A 17660-nucleotide genomic window follows, 5' to 3' on the forward strand; every position below is an offset into this window, starting at 1 on the left:
GATGTTTAACTGAATCATTTGTGCAATGTTGTGGGTGGACCATACTTTTCTTTCTGTTGTGATGGCCGGTTCGTTGCAGAGTAGCTCTGCTCTTAGCAGTAGAAATGGAACTGCTGCTCCAGATCAAGGATTATAAATGAAGCGACTTGTTAAATCAACAGAGACTAGCTAGTAACATTGCCTTGTTCCAATCTTGAAGATTATGACAGATTTCCAGTCTTGATTATGGCGACAGATTTAGCGGAGCAGGTGTCAGGCTCAACGGTGATCTTAAAACAGGGTTTATTCACTCTTCAGTAGAGGAAGTGGATGCAAACTGCAGGAGGGATTGCAAGGGGAGTAAAATAAAATGAAGACAGTTTATGATTGTCATGCCACCCATCCGCCCCTCTCTGGGTTGGGTTTTACTAACATGAACACAATCCAGAGCCATGACAAATTACACTACTTCCGACTAAAAGCGCATCTAATAAGCGCTGAAATTGGGTTTAATCTCTACTATTAAAGAAGGATCGAACGTCGTGATGGTTCAACCTCGATCGATGGTTCGACCTCGCCTTCGCTACCTCCACCTTGTTCGACAAAAATCGCAGGAAATAGAACCCCACGTTCCATGGTAGCGAAAAAATCGAGATAACCCACACGTTCTCCACCTTCTCCCCAACCTGTCCATCTTATCTCCAGATCTCTTTGGCACGAACCCGAACGACCCGGCTCTCTCCTCTCCTCGCGACCGCGCGGCGCCCTCCCTCTCTAGGTTGGCCATAGCCCGAGCCCCCGGGCGACGACCGTCCGAGCCACTCTACCGTCATGGATTGAAGGAGGCAGCGGCGGGGGGCGGTGCGGATCCCATCTTACCCTCCACCGTCACGTATGGAAGGAAGCCATGGCAACCAGCTGTCCGAATCCAATCCTCCGCCTGGCAGTTATGTGCGGCTCCCTTCGCCGGAGCTTCTCTGCACATGTACATTGTCTCGTCGGTCTTTTCATCCCTTCCGTCGGCACGCACCGGCGCTGCTGACCCGTGGTTGACCAGCAGCGGAGGCGTGTGTCAGGAGTCTCCAGCCGCTGCATGCTACATTATCAGGTTTGATCTTCTGTTAAATCTTGATCCCTTCAGTTTCCGTTTGGAATATTCCATTCTTGTTAGTGATCATCAGGGATGCCATCAGCCCTCATATCTGGACAGATATATGGGATTTTTCATCTGTGTGTAGTTCAATTGGCATATTATTAGCCATCTGATAAAATTGCCTAAAGGTGACCGCCGAATACCATCCCCTCACCGATGAGGCCTAGAAGATGGTTAAACTCTCACAAGGTGAACACCATGGGGTAAAGCTAGCTTATAATTTAGCGGCGGCGTGGTGTCATCATGGTCGGAGGAGGCAACTCATATGGGGATGCCAAGGTGATCAATCAGAATTCTATCGCTGCTGTTGCACCAAATATCTTTACAGCTGCTATTTTTTTAAATATCACAAATACAGATTATTTTGTCAATGCAACAAAATGATCAATCTCAATCTGGGACAATGCATTACTCATGGTATCTCTACTATTAAAGAGGGATCGAACGTCGTGATGGTTCAACCTCGATCGATGGTTCGACCTCGCCTTCGCTACCTCCACCTTGTTCGACAAAAATCGCAGGAAATAGAACCCCACGTTCCATGGTAGCGAAAAAATCGAGGTAACCCACACGTTCTCCACCTTCTCCCCGACCTGTCCATCTCATCTCCAGATCTCTTTGGCACGAACCCGAACGACCCGGCTCTCTCCTCTCCTCGCGACCGCGCGGCGCCCTCCCTCTCTAGGTTGGCCATAGCCCGAGCCCCCGGGCGACGACCGTCCGAGCCACTCTACCGTAATGGATTGAAGGAGGCAGTGGCGGGGGGCGGTGCGGATCCCATCTTACCCTTCACCGTCACGTATGGAAGGAAGCCATGGCAACCAGCTGTCCGAATCCAATCCTCCGCCTGGCAATTATGTGCGGCTCCCTTCGCCGGAGCTTCTCTGCACATGTACATTGTCTCGTCGGTCTCTTCATCCCTTCCGTTGGCACGCACCGGCGCTGCTGACCCGTGGTTGACCAGCAGCGGAGGCGTGTGTCAGGAGTCTCCAGCCGCTGCATGCTACATTATCAGGTTTGATCTTCTGTTAAATCTTGATCCCTTCAGTTTCCGTTTGGAATATTCCATTCTTGTTAGTGATCATCAGGGATGCCATCAGCCCTCATATCTGGACAGATATATGGGATTTTTCATCTGTGTGTGGTTCAATTGGCATATTATTAGCCATCTGATAAAATTGCCTAAAGGTGACCGCCGAATACCATCCCCTCACCGATGAGGCCTAGAAGATGGTTAAACTCTCACAAGGTGAACACCATGGGGTAAAGCTAGCTTATAATTTAGCGGCGGCGTGGTGTCATCATGGTCGGAGGAGGCAACTCATATGGGGATGCCAAGGTGATCAATCAGAATTCTATCGCTGTTGTTGCACCAAATATCTTTACAGCTGCTATTTTTTTAAATATCCCAAATACAGATTATTTTGTCAATGCAACAAAATGATCAATCTCAATCTGGGACAATGCATTACTCATGGTATACTTAATAATTAAGTGGAGTTCCAAAAGCGACGGTGATGGTTGTGCCACCACCAACAGCAGAGAAGAAAGAGGCGTGGCAGTGGTGGTGCAAAAAGAGCGATAGAGAAGTGGGAGGAAACTAAGTAGCGGCATTGGTGTAAGGACTAAGGAAGAAGGGGAGAGCATGGAGAGCAAGATGAGGTTCTGGGGAAATGCGACAGGGTAGTCGCTCCCTAAGCCTATCGGCATGACCCAATTCACTCCAATTTTTTTCCAGGTTCAGTTTTGTTAGCATTGGTATTCACATTCTACTATTCAGAGAAAAATATATTCATTATTACAGGATGGAAGTTATCTGTACTTTTGTTTTGTACATTTTTACAGCTATACCTTTTTTTAATGCCATTATGGCTTTTTTACAGCTATGCCTTACTGGAAGTGAGCCAGGCCCTTGAAAAAAACTCACGGTAGTCACTTCGTTCAGTAACATTTTTGCATGTATAGCATGTAGGTTTCATTCACATCTAGCAAAAGACTCTCCAGACAACGGAGGTTTGCTTTGTAGACTTTATTTTCTAATACAGTCAAACTTCAACATATATTTACTTTTTTTGTTAATCAATACACACATTCAATTGAACATACTACCCGCAGAAAAGTAGTCAGTCAAACATGCTTGCATTTACTTAGATGGTATATAGGTCCGAATTAATGATTGTAGGTGTTGACATACTATGTACAATGTAAGAGAACGACATGGATGATATATTATTAGAGGAAAAAATGAAAGAATTAGGGTGGATGTTAATTTGCTGGAAGTGAGTACTCCACTACAATGCTTCTAATAGCTTTATAGTTCTATATATGATGCAAACGTATGTGTTCAGGAGCCGTTTTTGCTACGGAACTCTGAAGCAGGTGGTTGAAGTAAACACTGGACGGAGAAAGACTTTGCATATTCTAGCAGCAGACTCAAAGCTGCTGGTGCGAAAACAGAATTTGCACCGTACAACAGGCAAAGCCTCACTATAGAGTTCCGCCTAGGGATACGCTTTTTGCTAAGGTAATTGAGATTTTTTTTGAATGATGATAATAAAGATTTATACCTTTAATACATGTTCCAGCTATACGAGGATGCCAAGGAGATCAATCAGATTTCTTTACACATTAAGACATCTTCATCTTTTATTGCTACTGTTGCAGCACAATAGCTTTACTGTCGCTATTTTTCAGAAAAATGTCCCAATTTACACATTGTTTTGTCAATTTTAATTTTCAAACGGAGGTTTGTTTGGTAGACATTACTTCTAAATATAGTTAAACTTTAACAGATATATACATTCAGCAGAGTCAACTGAACATGCTACCGGCAGAAAGAGTCAATTAAAACATTATGTATTTTCTTAGTTCTTAGATGGTATGTAGGTCCTGGACTAATAATTGTAGGTGTTGACATACTATTTCTATTGTAAGAGAACTATGTGGATGATGCATCATTAGAAAAAAATTGACAGAATTAGAATGGTTGTTATTTTGATGGACGTGATTACTCCACTACAATGCTTCTAATAGCTTTATAGTTTTATGATGCAAACCTATGTGTTCGGGAGCCTTTTTTTCTACGGAAATCTGAAGCATGTGGTTGAAGTAAATACTGTACGGAAAGAGTTTGCATATTCAGCAGCAGTGCAGGCTGCTGGTACGACAACAGAATCTGTCCAAGCTGAAGTGAAACACATACGGCAAACTGTCAATCTTGTATCGAATGAGAGCCAAAAATTGATGGTAACTGCCTTCATCTTATCAGGACCAGATAGGAAGATCTCCTGAGTACACGGTCGAGAGGAAGCTCGGCAAAGGGGGGCTCGACCATGTTTTCGCCAGCCGGCATTTAGCTGGTGCAACAGGATAGTCCACATGTGCGAGTGCTCAACAGATGGGTGCTATTTTTACATGTTCCCTGCTTTCTTACTATACCCTTTGCCAAAAAAAAAAACTTTGGCGACGGGTTTTGTACTCACTGATGTGAAGCAAGAGGAAAGCTAATTGCACATTTGGTCACGTTACTGTTTCTGTTTGTGGGTTGCAAGGACTTTGAGATTACCACATGTCCCCTGTTTAATTATCTATATTAAGGCGTGGCCTTCATGTGTAGCCATTTTTTCTAAGAAGCAAAGAACCTACAATTCATTGGAGTTGGATAAAGAGTGCATATGTAACAAAAGCAGCTGCGAGCCCGAGGCAGAGATGAACGACAGAGATGTACCATCGTCATGCTTCATCTTCTTCAGGGTTGGGAGGGAGAAAGGGAAATGGTGATTTCCGAAGAGGGAGCAAGCGGGAGAACTGTAGTTCATCAACGAATGTTGAAAACTGAATGAACGCCTGCTGGATAAATTACATGATCTGAAAACTTGACTCTATGTTGTTGCATATAAATAATTTATCATCCAGTATTCACCAGTCTCCCTGTGTTGTTCAAATTCCCTTCAGTGATGACAAAGCATGCAGGCAACTTTGAGTATGTGTTTCTTATATATCATTGTCAGATTGTAAGATGTTGACGTGTTGTCCACCTTACATTTTCAATGTCTCCAACACAGTATAGTTTTGAAGTTTCTGCACTTGCTTTGACCAGACAAAGGCAATAATTCCAGGACTTAGCCAAATAGGAACACAAGGGAAAGAGGAATAAAAATTTATATTTGAATGGCCTGGTTAGTCCAAATCCGATGGATATCTTCCCAAGTCTTACTTATTTTGCAACATTCTATAGATTGATTTGTTATGCTGATTATATATCAAATGTTCCTCGCGACTCTCGCACAAATTATGTACTTAATTCTAAGAAAGACGGTGGGAACAAATTCCATGATAAAGATATTTGTATATAAAAGAACCAACGTGTGTAGTGGCAAGGATCGAAGGAATGGTCAACACATTGATATTTTGCATGGTAGGCATAACAGAATGAGATGTCGTACAAATAAAGTGGGTTTGAGGCGTACATGATAATCAATGAGGAATAAGACACTATTTTTCTAATACATTGTATAGTTTACCGTTGTCACCGTAGCAACGCACGGGTATTTAGCTAGTAACACTACAAAGCAAGATTACACGACGACGACTGTAGTAAGGGACCAATCCCATGTGTTGTTGCTACTTGCTTGCTAGTCCACTAGCGGGCCTTCTTCATGAAGTAGCAAGGGATCGGGAGCTCGCTCGGATCCGGGGGCACGACGCTCATGAACGTCGGACCAGCGAACAGTTGCTTTGCCTCCGGAGCAGCTTCCTTGTCGACCGGAGCCTTGGGCTTCTTGTCACACCGATCAGTGGAAGGGGCGCGGCTCGCAGGCCTCTTGACAGCGCTCCAGCTGGTTCGGGACTCCTCGCGACCGGCACGGTCACCGCCGCCCATGCCCAATGCCACGCGTCCGGCGCGATCACCACCACCCGTGTCCGATGGCCCGCGTACGGCACGGTCGCCGCTGCCCATGTCCGATGCCACGCGTTTGACTCGCTCGCCTCCGCTCATCTCCAACAGCACGCGTCCGACGCGCTCACCGCCGGTCATGTCCGACGCGGTGGCCAGAATCATAAATCTGTTATCTGTCCATCTCCGGCTCGCCGACGCACGGCCAGGCTTCCCATCCGTCCGCGATGTCTTGAGTAACGTAGAGATTGGGGCCGACGGTGGGGTTGGCAGCAGCGCAGGAAGAACCGCGGCCATCTTGATCTTGCCCTGTCAAGAACAGAGACCAAAGACCAAGGAAGCAGAAAAGGAGACGAAAAGCACGAACCCTAATTCGATCGGATCGACGGAGGAAGAAGAAGGCGACTTACACGATTTGATCTTCGTGTTCCGCCCAACGGAGCGGAAGGCGAGAGCTTCGAAACGAAAGGGAAAGCCGGGGTACGTATGTGGTTCCCGTATCTACGTATTTCTAGATCCGGATCTAGGTATTTGTAATTGTCTAGGTTGGTCGTGTCTGTACGTCGTATTTCTAGATCGGACCTAGGTATTTGTAGATCGGATCTGCGTGGGGAACTTCTATTTCCTTTTTTTTTTTTGTTTTTTGAGAGAGAGAGAAGGGAACTTCTGTTCTGTTTCCTGCCCGTGTGGTGGAAAGGAGGCCTCGCTCCCCCACGCGCAAACTTCGGCCAGCCCAGGTACGGGTCGGGCCTCTCCTAATGTTTTTCGTTCCGTTTTTTTCTTTTTTTTCCTTTTTAGCTTCTTTAAAGATATTCGAGATTTCAAAAGTACTGCATTTGAAAAATTTCCACAATTTAAAAAATAAAAAATAAAAATGTTGATTTCAAAAAACTTAGCTGAGCTTGAAAATTCGTTCTTAAATTGAAAACATGTTCTTGAATTAGAAAATTATTGTAGAATTTAAAAAATGTCCGTGCATTACAAAACGTTTGCAAATTAAAAAATATTCATGAATTTCAAGAAATGTTCTCGAGTTTTTAAAATTTCCATAAATTATAAAAACGTTTGCACATTCAAAAATATTTACGGATTTTAAAACACATTCACATATGTGGAAAATATGTCCGTCAATTCAAAAATTGTCCACAAATTTCAAAACAATGTTCACAAAATTAAGAAGAAAAGAATGTAATATAATAATAAGGACACTATTAAAAAGATAAATGAAATAAAAAACTAAAGAAAAAGAAAAAACGTCTCAGAACCCGAACCTTCCCAAAACCGATGGGAAAAACCTAGAATGGGCCGGACATGGCGCACAAAAGGATACACGCGGTAGGTCGCTACCTACGCGAGATGTCCCCGGACTTCTCCTCTGTTGTTGGGGTCGGAGACTTCTCTTGTTCCGCTCTCCCATGGCACAAATGATCCGCCGTTGTCCTCTCCCTCTTACACGGCCTCGGCCCCTCGGCCGCCATCCTCTCCCTCTTACATGGCCTCGGTCCCTCAGCTGCCTATGCCATTGCCAGCATACGACGCATCGTCCTCGCCAACCTATGTGAAGTCCTCGTATACAGCCTCGCTTGCCCCTTTTGCCTCCTTGATTTTTGAAGTTTGGTTTATAAGGAAAAAAAACACGTATTTTTGTGCTTTTTGACTCTTTGGCTTTGGGCTTTTGAGTGGATATTGTCACATTAAGGTGTAAGCCAAAGGCCAAAACCAAAACCAAAACCACACAAATAAGTGCCTTTTTGGCTTATAAGCCAAATTTGAGCTAAGTTTGGCATAATAAAACCGTCTGGACCGCCGAGAAGACAGAGCGTGAATGTAGTTGGAGGCGCTGGACTGCTGCTTTCACTGATTTGCACGTTGAATTCGTCCTGGATATTTCTTTCTAAAATATCATGATCTGCATTCTAAGGTTCCACGATTTACCTTTTGTTTTTTCATCGGTTTAGTTTTCGGTCCACTGCTGATTGCTTTTAAATTCACCCTGACGATATTCACTAGCTCCATGAACAATTAGAAGACGTGTTCAGAATGGGCATAAATTAAGACGAACTCGAGTTTTCTGCGATATCAAGTCAGGCAGCATACAAAAACACCTTTAAAGATCAGAACTAGTGTTTGGATCCGTGTCCTTATCGATCCCCTTCCCCAGTCTCCTCCATAAGACTCGAAACCAATCTAAATGGTGTTCCATCAACACCGAAACTACAACTGATGTTCACATGGTTATACTTCTGCTTCAGACGATGTACTCTTGATCTTACTCTTCCGCTTCAAATGCTGTGTTCTTTTCCGGTGGCCTCGGCCTTGCTTGTGTTGTTCCCACTCGTGTGCCCCTCGAAGGACCCGGTTGTCGCAGGCCTATAACACATGATTCAGAAATGGTACAAGTTTGTCAGATCCATGTTTTTTATTAACTAATACATCAAGGGATGTGACAAAAGGAAAGCATCAGATACTTCAACCAATTATCATAGGGCAACCAAAGCATAACCAGAACCACCTCGTAATAAGAACATCAAATAAAAAACATCACCTCGCAAACATATTGAGTCCATAACTCTCTTGAGGCCAACCTAGTTCCACCACCATCGATCGAACAATCTTTACTTGCCAAAGTTGTATCGTTAGACAAGAATCTTCTGACAGTATCTGCGCAAGGTTTTATAACCTTGACATGCCAAGAGTCACCAGTGGTACCTAGTAAAATATACATTGCATATGAAGGAAAAGAACACATCAAAGCAGGCCAATTCAACACTCTGGGCAAATACATACAAATGGACTTACATTGGAATGCTTCTGTTGCATCGATGTGATGCAAATTCCACCCGAAGTCTTTATTCAGCCGGTGTAGCCTCCGTCTCTGCGGCAGAGATTTGCAGTCTAGTACTGATTATTATCTCAGACCGTCTAAAAAATGTAAGGATAAAGATACGGAGGGAGTGTTTACTTGGCGTCGAACAAGTCTTCGTGTGTTTGCTTTTAGCTGAGAGACAGCTTCATCCAACAAGCTTTTCAGCTTATCATCATGGAGATCAAGCATACCAGCTTTTATCTCATCAGGTTCTTTCTTTGTAAAATATAATCTAAAAAACTCATCAAATTCACGAACCCCAATGGCCTGCCGTAGACCTTGGGTATAAACGGCACCTGGATTATATATATTGCACACTTCATCAAGCAGCCCAGCATTAATCATGCAATCGACTCTTTCATTGACATAATTATCCAGAACATGAAGCTCGGCATCCACCCACAGGAAACAACAGTCAAATCTGGAGCTAGTAGGCCGGCCCCACTTGTCCTGACAACAAACAATCTTTTTTAGGACATCCATATTGAAACAGGAAAGTCTAATCTCATGCGCAAAAAATGTGTGGTAGCAGTTAGTAGTTCATATTCATGGCATATATATTGAATGATTAATCAAAGAAAATACAAAAATTCCTCACTTCTGCAGCTTCTCCTTGGAAAAGATCGCTTGGTAGTGCACCTGTGGTTGCATATAACTCAAGATAACGTTTTATCTGTTCAATACAGCAAATCGAACGACTAAAATAAGATAAATAGGGGAATGCCATGAGGAAAGTGAGAGCATGCTACAGATGAAGAATGACTGGCTAAGTGACCAGGAGATGGTAGGAATGTGCAACACCCTTACTTTTCGGTGGTTGTTTGGGTGGATCCTTTGTGCCGCAATAGGATCAATCTCCTTTAAGTGTTCATACCCACTTCCAACACCATCTGTGGCAAGGCCTGAATAGCACATTGAAGATACAATAGGCAAATAAATAAAACATGAATACAGAACAGGCACACGATGAATAAGGAGCAAGTGTTATGGTTTCAATATTCACCTATATCATCGAGTTGGTCACTCAAAGTGCAACCCTGCGTATCTTCTGACATATCCTCAAAGAGGAATGGACTAACAAGAGCCTAAGGCCATCGTAAGAGCCCGCAAAAATGTAAATCAGATACACAATTAACTTAAGATAAGGCTATCGACCAGAATTGAACTATGAACATGTGTGAATAACTCCTGATATGGAAATCGACAAGTGTTGAACTATGAACCTGTATATAGAAGTTTGTGCCACCAACAATAACAGGCAGGCCGCCACGATCCAATATATCTTCTATAATCTGCGGCCATTCAGAATGAACATGGTACGGTTACTCAGTTGGAAGTCTAGAAGACTGAAACAAAGTTGCATCAGCAACATCAGATGTAAGCTTACAGGCAAGGCATGATCACGGAAATCGCGGCAAGTGAACTCCGCCGAAGGATCGACGATGCTCAAGAGATGGTGAGGAACACCTGCAGACACGCCAAATATAGCGTCGCTCAGCTCAAACTGAACGGAACTGAATTTCCTTTTTCTTTTTTTTTGAAGAAAAATATATACAAGGCGGGATTCTGGAGTGTTCGAGAGGAGAGACCGTTCTGCTCATGGAGGGAGACCTTGTTAGTGAGGACATCGAGACCGCGGTAGACCTGCATGGAGTCGGCGCTCACCACCTCGACGCCGGCAAAGTGCCCCGCCAGGTCAACGGCAAGCCGGGACTTGCCGGCGCCCGTCGCGCCCATGACCACCACCACCGCCTTCCTCCGCCCCCTTTTGGACGGCGGCGAGGAGGAGGCAGCCTCGCGAGCGTTGGACATAAAGTTTGGAGCCGGCGGCGGAGAGGCAGGTGCGGCGAGGTGGGGCATCTCGAGGGCAGATTTTACAGGGTTCTTTTTTCTTCTACAGAAGAGATGACGGGTGTTCTCCTGCTTTGGGGCCCAGGCACGCGGGAGGCCACAGCCTCGTTTTTTTCACATTTTTAACTTCCTTTTTTACTTTTGTTCATACTTCCAAATATTCTAAATAATTATATTTAAAAAATATTTAAGTAAAAAGATTTGGGAAAAATGTTAACCAGGCATTTGAAAAATATTAAATGCATACAGAGAAAATGATTCTCATGCATACAAAAAATGTATACAGAAAAGTATACTATGAAAAAGTTGATCATGTATTTAAAAAATATTAATCAAGAAATTTATAAAAAGTGTTATATTGTATTTCAAAAATAATAATCAAGAATTTGAAAAATGTTGACCATGTATTAAAAAAATGTTGATCCTTATTAAAAAATTAAAGCTGTTTAAAAATGTTAATCGAGCATTTCAAAATTCAATGTGCATATAAACCATTTGACCATGTTTTAAAAAAATGTTTATGTTCTATTTGAAAACCTTTAATCAAGCATTTGAAAATGTCAAATATGTATAGAAAAAATAATGACCATGTATTCAGAAAATATTAATCTTGTATTTGAAAAATGTTAATCAGGCATTAGAAAAATGTTAAACCTGTATAGAAAAATATTGACTATATATTAAAATGTTAATTTTGTATTTAAAAATTTAATTAGCATTTGAAAATGATAATGTATAGAAATGTGTTGACCATGTCTTAGAAATATATTAATAATGTATTTGAAAAAGGATGATCAAGCATTTAGAAAATGTTAAAAATGTGTATGGAAAAATTATTGAACATGTATTAAAAAAACTTGTATTCAAAAAATGCTAAACGTGTATTAGATGTATATATACCAAAAAATGTACAATGTTATGAAATAAAGTAGGCATAAAAAATATAAGTTTAAAAAAACATGTATATAAAAAATGTTTCCAATGTGTACGAAAAATGTTGAATGTGTACTGAAAAAGTTTACAGTGTTGAACAAAAATAGGAAACCGATGAAAATAGACAAAAAAATAAAATGAAAAGGCAAAGAAAACAAGAAAAGAAAAGAAGCAAACCAAAGTATAATGAAGAACAAAAGGTAAACTAAAGAAAACAAGTGAATACAAAATAAAAACTAATTTATAAGAAAGAAAAAACCAAAGAAACCAGCGAAGAAAAATGGAAAAGAAATAAAAATAAGGAAAAGAAAAACCGGTGAAAACTGATTAATATAAGAAGAAAACTGGTGAAAAACAATAAAACCGAAGAAAAAACGAAGAAAAGGTTTGAAGAAAACCATTGAAGAAGAGAGAAAACCGACAGAAAAAAGAAAATGAAAAGAGAAAACTGAAGTAACCTGCGAAGGAAAGGTTCGAACATGGTGAGCGCAGATGCGAGCGAACGAACGGCTGGCCCTACTTTAGCGAGAGGGGGCATCTTCAGCGAGCCGAACATACATCTCGCTATAAGAGAGATATAGCCCTGGCAGATGGGCACAATCCGTCCCGGCACAGTTGTTGGGTGTGTCGTGTCGGCCCGCGTGTCGAGTCGTCTGGCTGGACACAACCTCTCTAGTAAATGGGCCAGCCCGCGGCACGTTTGGCCCGCGTGGGGCGCGTGCTTTCAGCCTAATGGGCTTTTTTGGGCTAGTTGGGTTGATTCTATGTCTACATATAAAAATAAAACAAACGGTCATGACGTTCGGGCACGCGGGCCTGGCTTTGCAGCCCAAACATGACCCAAGGCGTGTTGTGTGCAGGCACGTGTCGGGTTAGGCCCATGATGACGACATGTGGTTGAGGTCGCCAGGTTTGTCTCTAACGAGTGTCCTGTAAATGATCCTCAAAAAAAAAAACGAGTGTCCTGTAAATTAGCACTATTCGCCCGTGAATGCATCCGAACGGGTCTGCGGACATGAATACGAGAGGCAGCCATTCGCCCGCATTCCCAAAATATTCACCCGCATTTCAAACGAGAAATGAACCAAAATGATAAAATTAATGCAAACTGGACCTAATTCATGCAAAGTTGGACATGTCACATTAAATCGGGCGATATTTGACAAGTTCAACTAACCTTTTTTAGAAACCTAAAAGAATACACGGGATATCGGATTAATCTCATACGCATGGCCTTCCAGGCTGGTGGAACCTTCGTTGTAGTCCTCCCAGCGGCGGAAGGGTGCATATGGGCCGCGGCATCGCTGATTGGCCGCTTGGCTTCCTCCGCCATCGGCATCACGCGCATGACTGTTTCGTCAATGGACGCCACCGCAGTTCGCCCGCCCCTCGTCTTGCCATTGTCGGCGACGAGGGCAACGACGTGTAGTGACTCGATCACACCAATCTTGACGAGTTAGTCGTTGAGGCTGAGGCAGTGTCGGCGCCGTACGGACGTCTCCGCGGTGGTCCTAGACCGGTCCTCCACCTAGGCCAGTGCAAAGTCAGGGTCAACAAGGACCCAGTCCAGCGCGGCGTCCGACATGACGAACGCGGCCTGGCGCTTCATGTTGCGCTGCTCCGCCGACTCAGCCACCATCAAAGGTGTTGCATGATGATGTGTTGTAGCCGCCATGGTCGTGGTAATACATGAAGCGCCCTCGCGCGTTCACAAGCGTCAGGGATGGCTCCTTCACGGCGACGGGGCGATGATGGCGACACCCACTCCTTGTCACGCCAGAGACGTCTTGGCAATGACGTTCGTCGGTCTAAGCGGCCAAACGTGTTAAGCGGCGGCTCCTCCTTCACCTCCTCTTGACGCGACGTTCGATTTGGAAGCCGCGGTAGCACGGGGTAGGGCGGCTTCTCCTTCACTTCCTGTTTATGCGGTGGCGACGACGGCGCCGGTCTACAGTTACCAGAGCGACCGCTCAAGCATGACCTCCAGCTGCCCCTGGAACTCCAATTATGGCACAATCAAGAATGCTCCTGCTTTGTCCCATCGATGTTTCCTGGAGTACTTGGTTCCAGATTTGGCCAACATGGTTCTCTTTTAAATTCTACAATTTGATATAAGAGCAACATTGTGCAGCAAAGTTGAAAAAGTATTTCCATGACTCAAAAAGGCTGAAGTTAGTACTTGAATAACCTTGTTCCAAGAATGAAAAATTAAACAAAAGCATACGTATTAATTAACATTTTTAAAATAACTCAAACAAGCAGTAATGTACACCAAAATGATCAGTATCATAATCACTTTCTTTTGCGGTGGCAGTATTATAGTCACTAATAACTGGAGTAGATCAACAAATGTGCATTATAACTCACTCTGGAGTATCAATTGCCATGAGCTTGCCAAGCATGAAATAAGCAGACACTAAGAAAACCAGAATGTAAATCTGCTACGATCATGCTGGTTGCCACAATCCAGACACTCAAAGATACAATACTAAATACTAATTGACCATCATTGTCTTGCTTAAGCTTCACAACTGCAAAGAGAACATACTAAACTGACCGCGATTACATAACTTTTTCCCTTGTTTCAACTGCCACACTGTAAACTAAACATACTAAAGGCATGTTCGGATCCTCTCCGCTCCCGTACAGCAGCTCCCAGAGCGGAAGGAGCGCCAGCACAAAAGCAAGGAGCGGCTTGAAACCAACTCCTCGAGCAGAGCGGAGTTAAGGGACGGGAGAGCTTCCGAACAGGCCTTAACATTGACCATGGTAACTACTTAGACAGTCCAGCTTGGAAGCAAAACACTTGGAGCGTCATCTATGCAACAAGCCAAGAGCAGCAGGTCCTTGTTACAGGATGACAGTGGGTCCTCATGGCGATGGCAGTCTGCCCATAGCACGATCTGAAAAGATACAGTTGATTAAGCTTATAACCATGCTGTAACTCTTTATTCCGACTAATTAGGTATGAAATCTAAAACAATAACATTATTCAGATTTACTCCCTCCATCCCATAATATAAGAGCTTTTTTTACACTAGTGTATTATATTATGGGACGAAGGAAGTATATCTAAGCCAATTTCAAGAATTGTCGATAAAATTGAATGAGACAGGTTCTCCAAGGAGAGGCTGAAACAAACAAACAACCTGAAGATTACATATAGGCAGTAGGGGCAAGGAGATGCATACAAGATTACAGCCTTGCGCAACCTGCCTATAAGCAGGACTGCAAGAGCAGCTCGGAGCATATGACATTGCAAATGTTCACACATCATAATTCTCAAACGTGCATCAATATGTACCTGGAGTGCAGAAGCTCATGTAGGGAACAACGGTGACGTCGTAGTTTCTTGACCTGCAGGTGTATACCTTACGGACATGGCCTGACTTGAGATCCATGGAGAACACCGTGTTGCCTGTCCTAATGAAAATGAGTCCGTGGCCGTCCGCGAAGCCAACGACCTCAGGTGGTGTCGAGAGGCCACGAGTGCGGAGCATCGTCTTGTGCTGGATAACTCTGCGCTGCACCCATTCCACATTCCCGTCGGTGCCGTCCTTCATCGACCAGAGGTAGAGCGTGCCATTCCGCACGCCGGCGAACCCCAGCTTGCCATCCTCCGCTTTCACGAGGACAGTGCAAGAGTAGTACTCGTGCTGGGACGGCGGCCAGATCACCGACAGCTCCTGCCTGACGATGTCGTACCCCAACATTTTGAAATTGAGGTATGGATCGCAGGTGAAGTAGAGCATGTTCCCCACAAGGACGCTCGGTCGCCTGTCAACAAACGCCGGCTGCTCGACCTCAATTCGCTGGCTCCAGGCACCGGCCTCCGACGAGTAGGTGCAGGCGAACGTGATGCCGCGTTCGCCGCATCCCACGAAGGCGACACGGAAGGGTCCGCCATGACAGTCGAGGTGGTCGCAGCCGACCGCGGCGCAGAGCACGGCCGCGTTGAAGCCGAGCGCGTAGGCCGGCACGCGAGGGATCTTGCACTCTTCACCCGTGACGGGGTCCCAGACGACGAGGCGCTGGCCCTGAGCGGTGTGGAGGAGCACGCGGCCGTGGCGGGCGTCCAGCACATTCAGGCCGGGGCGGTCAGAGGCGGCGGGGCAGAAAGAGGAGGTGGGGACGAGCTGGGCCATGCCTTGGTAGTGCTGCTTCAGGTTGAGGACGAAGCCGAGCATGGGAGGTGTTCGATGGAATGCGCGGTAGCGGCGGAGGTACGCCGGGTCGGTGAGGAGGCGGCGCCAGCGCCAGCAGACGAGGGAGGCGCGCATAAGGCGCGCGGGGTCGTCTGGAGGGAGGCGGAGGAGGATCTCCGGGGCCATGTCGGCGATTGTCCGAGGCGCCGGTGCCGGTGCTGGCACGAGGCGAGGCCGTTTCGGCACGGGCGTGTCCATGGGTGGTTGCTTGCTTCGTTTGATGCGCTAGGGTTAGGTTTTAAGCAGGCTAGTGGGTAAGAGAACGGCGACCGGAATGGGAGGGTCACGCACGCGGCTTGCGGAGGGCGACGGTGGCGGCGTGGGAGGGGAAGTTGGCTCGAGAAGTGCGCGGGCCGGGCGGGAGGAATAAGTTGGTGCGTGATTTTAACACCGTTTGGCGGGAAGCAAATTCAAGCATTGCCGCCAAGCAGCCAACCAGAATACTCCCTCCGTTGTATTAGAATATACTTCCTCCGTCTCATAATATAAAAGCGTTTTTGACACTACACTAGTATAAAAAACATTTTTATATTATGAGATGGAGGGAGTAGAATATAGTACTTTCTCTATTTACGTGCTTTAATTTTGACCATAAATTTAACCAACGAGACCAACTGCAACGGAAGCAAAAGTTATACCAGTGAATTCGTATTAAAAGAAGTTTTCAATTATATAATTTTTCTCTCCTGCCGCAATCGGTCTCGTTGGTCAAAATTGGACCTCAGAAAGCGCGGGCGCACAATATTTTGGAATGGAGGGAGTATTGTGCAATCTGGCGCTTGGCGCCTACCGCGGATCAAGGCACACCGATGGAGGAGCACGTGGCCGTAGCTACTGGTGTGGCTCCCATATCAGACCTCTTCCAAGCCATCAACTTTTTCTTAGAAACTTTTAATCTGTTCGGGCGCATTTGGTTACCTGCATCTTTTTTGCCACTTTGCATATTTGTCCCAGTTAGGACTGGCTGAGCATATACAAGCTAAAAACCAACATCTGCATGTTGATTTGTTGTCTGCATCCCCTCTAGTCTGAATGTGCTAAAACGAAAGGCCTGTTGTTCGGTTGCGGACTTGTTTGAGGGGAAACACAAGTCCGGTTGTTTGGTTACATCAAGGACAATTGTGTGGTAACCTCCTACTCGATGTGATGAGGTTACCCAAGGCACACATGAAGTAGTAAGAACTAAACTAGTAGCAACAGAATAATCTTAGGCACAAACATAAGTCTTAACCACTCAGAACAAGTTTTAAACCAACACAGTACGATAAGTTCTAAACGAAACTGAAGTCTTAAAGCAAGAACAACCAAGGATTGGACCACATGAGCTCAGGCGGTCGTGGCGAAGGCATTGTCGTGCTCCTTGCACTTGGTCACCACCTCCACGCCCTCGTCGTTGAAGACGATCACCTTCATGGTGTCGGGGGACAACAGCTTGAACGTCAGCATGTACCCGATCATGATCTGGTGAACGGCGGTGAAGGTGGCCCAACCCTGATCAAGGGTGACCCTGCCGTTGATCACCCTCACTGTCACCCTCCATGCGCAGTCGGTGTTTGTCTTCAACTTGAACTCTGTAGGGGTGGCGGGGAAGTGCTTTGTGAAGTCCAGAAGCAATGGCAGACTCTCCAGCTTAGGAGCAAGGAAAACCTTGCAGAAGTGGTTTGGTCCTGACTCCTGATGGAAGTGGCATCATCAATAACATGCAACATATTGGAATCAATAGCAGGTGTAGATGTCGCAGGTTTACTCAAAACAGAAGGAGAATCAAGTGCAGAG

General features: G+C 45.0%; 3 protein-coding genes and 1 long non-coding RNA gene across 6 annotated transcripts; 1 reads left to right on the plus strand and 3 right to left on the minus strand.

Annotated features, from left to right (window-relative positions):
- Window positions 1–496: 496 nt before the first annotated feature.
- Window positions 497–4654, plus strand: LOC123045070 (uncharacterized). 2 transcript variants are annotated; one of them, XR_006421041.1, is made up of 2 exons: window positions 497–3656; window positions 4174–4654. It is a non-coding gene; the product is annotated as an uncharacterized lncRNA (long non-coding RNA). The 2 variants fall into 2 exon arrangements; XR_006421042.1 differs by having other exon boundaries at window positions 4401–4654.
- An 886-nt stretch (window positions 4655–5540) lies between these two features.
- On the minus strand, window positions 5541–6643 carry LOC123045069 (uncharacterized). The gene has a single exon (XM_044467995.1). It carries the CDS (start codon window positions 6324–6326, stop codon window positions 5775–5777), a length of 552 nt encoding a protein of 183 aa, XP_044323930.1. The 5' UTR covers window positions 6327–6643; the 3' UTR covers window positions 5541–5774.
- A 1418-nt stretch (window positions 6644–8061) lies between these two features.
- Window positions 8062–10793, minus strand: LOC123041274 (tRNA dimethylallyltransferase 2). Of its 2 annotated transcripts, XM_044463919.1 has the most exons (10): window positions 10485–10791; window positions 10283–10362; window positions 10119–10187; window positions 9899–9980; window positions 9703–9797; window positions 9494–9568; window positions 8992–9345; window positions 8829–8904; window positions 8575–8738; window positions 8062–8399 (listed from the first exon to the last, which is right to left on the minus strand). In XM_044463919.1, exons 1-10 carry the CDS (start codon window positions 10753–10755, stop codon window positions 8265–8267), a joined length of 1401 nt encoding a protein of 466 aa, XP_044319854.1. In that variant the 5' UTR covers window positions 10756–10791; the 3' UTR covers window positions 8062–8264. The 2 variants fall into 2 exon arrangements, with proteins under 2 accessions (XP_044319854.1, XP_044319853.1); XM_044463918.1 differs by having other exon boundaries at window positions 8575–8904; window positions 10485–10793.
- A 3219-nt stretch (window positions 10794–14012) lies between these two features.
- On the minus strand, window positions 14013–16244 carry LOC123041275 (uncharacterized). The gene is made up of 2 exons (XM_044463920.1): window positions 14984–16244; window positions 14013–14582 (listed from the first exon to the last, which is right to left on the minus strand). Exons 1-2 carry the CDS (start codon window positions 16080–16082, stop codon window positions 14551–14553), a joined length of 1131 nt encoding a protein of 376 aa, XP_044319855.1. The 5' UTR covers window positions 16083–16244; the 3' UTR covers window positions 14013–14550.
- Window positions 16245–17660: the final 1416 nt, after the last annotated feature.

The sequence above is a fragment of the Triticum aestivum genome, chromosome 2B, assembly GCF_018294505.1.
Source record: "Triticum aestivum cultivar Chinese Spring chromosome 2B, IWGSC CS RefSeq v2.1, whole genome shotgun sequence".
Lineage (NCBI taxonomy): Eukaryota > Viridiplantae > Streptophyta > Magnoliopsida > Poales > Poaceae > Triticum > Triticum aestivum.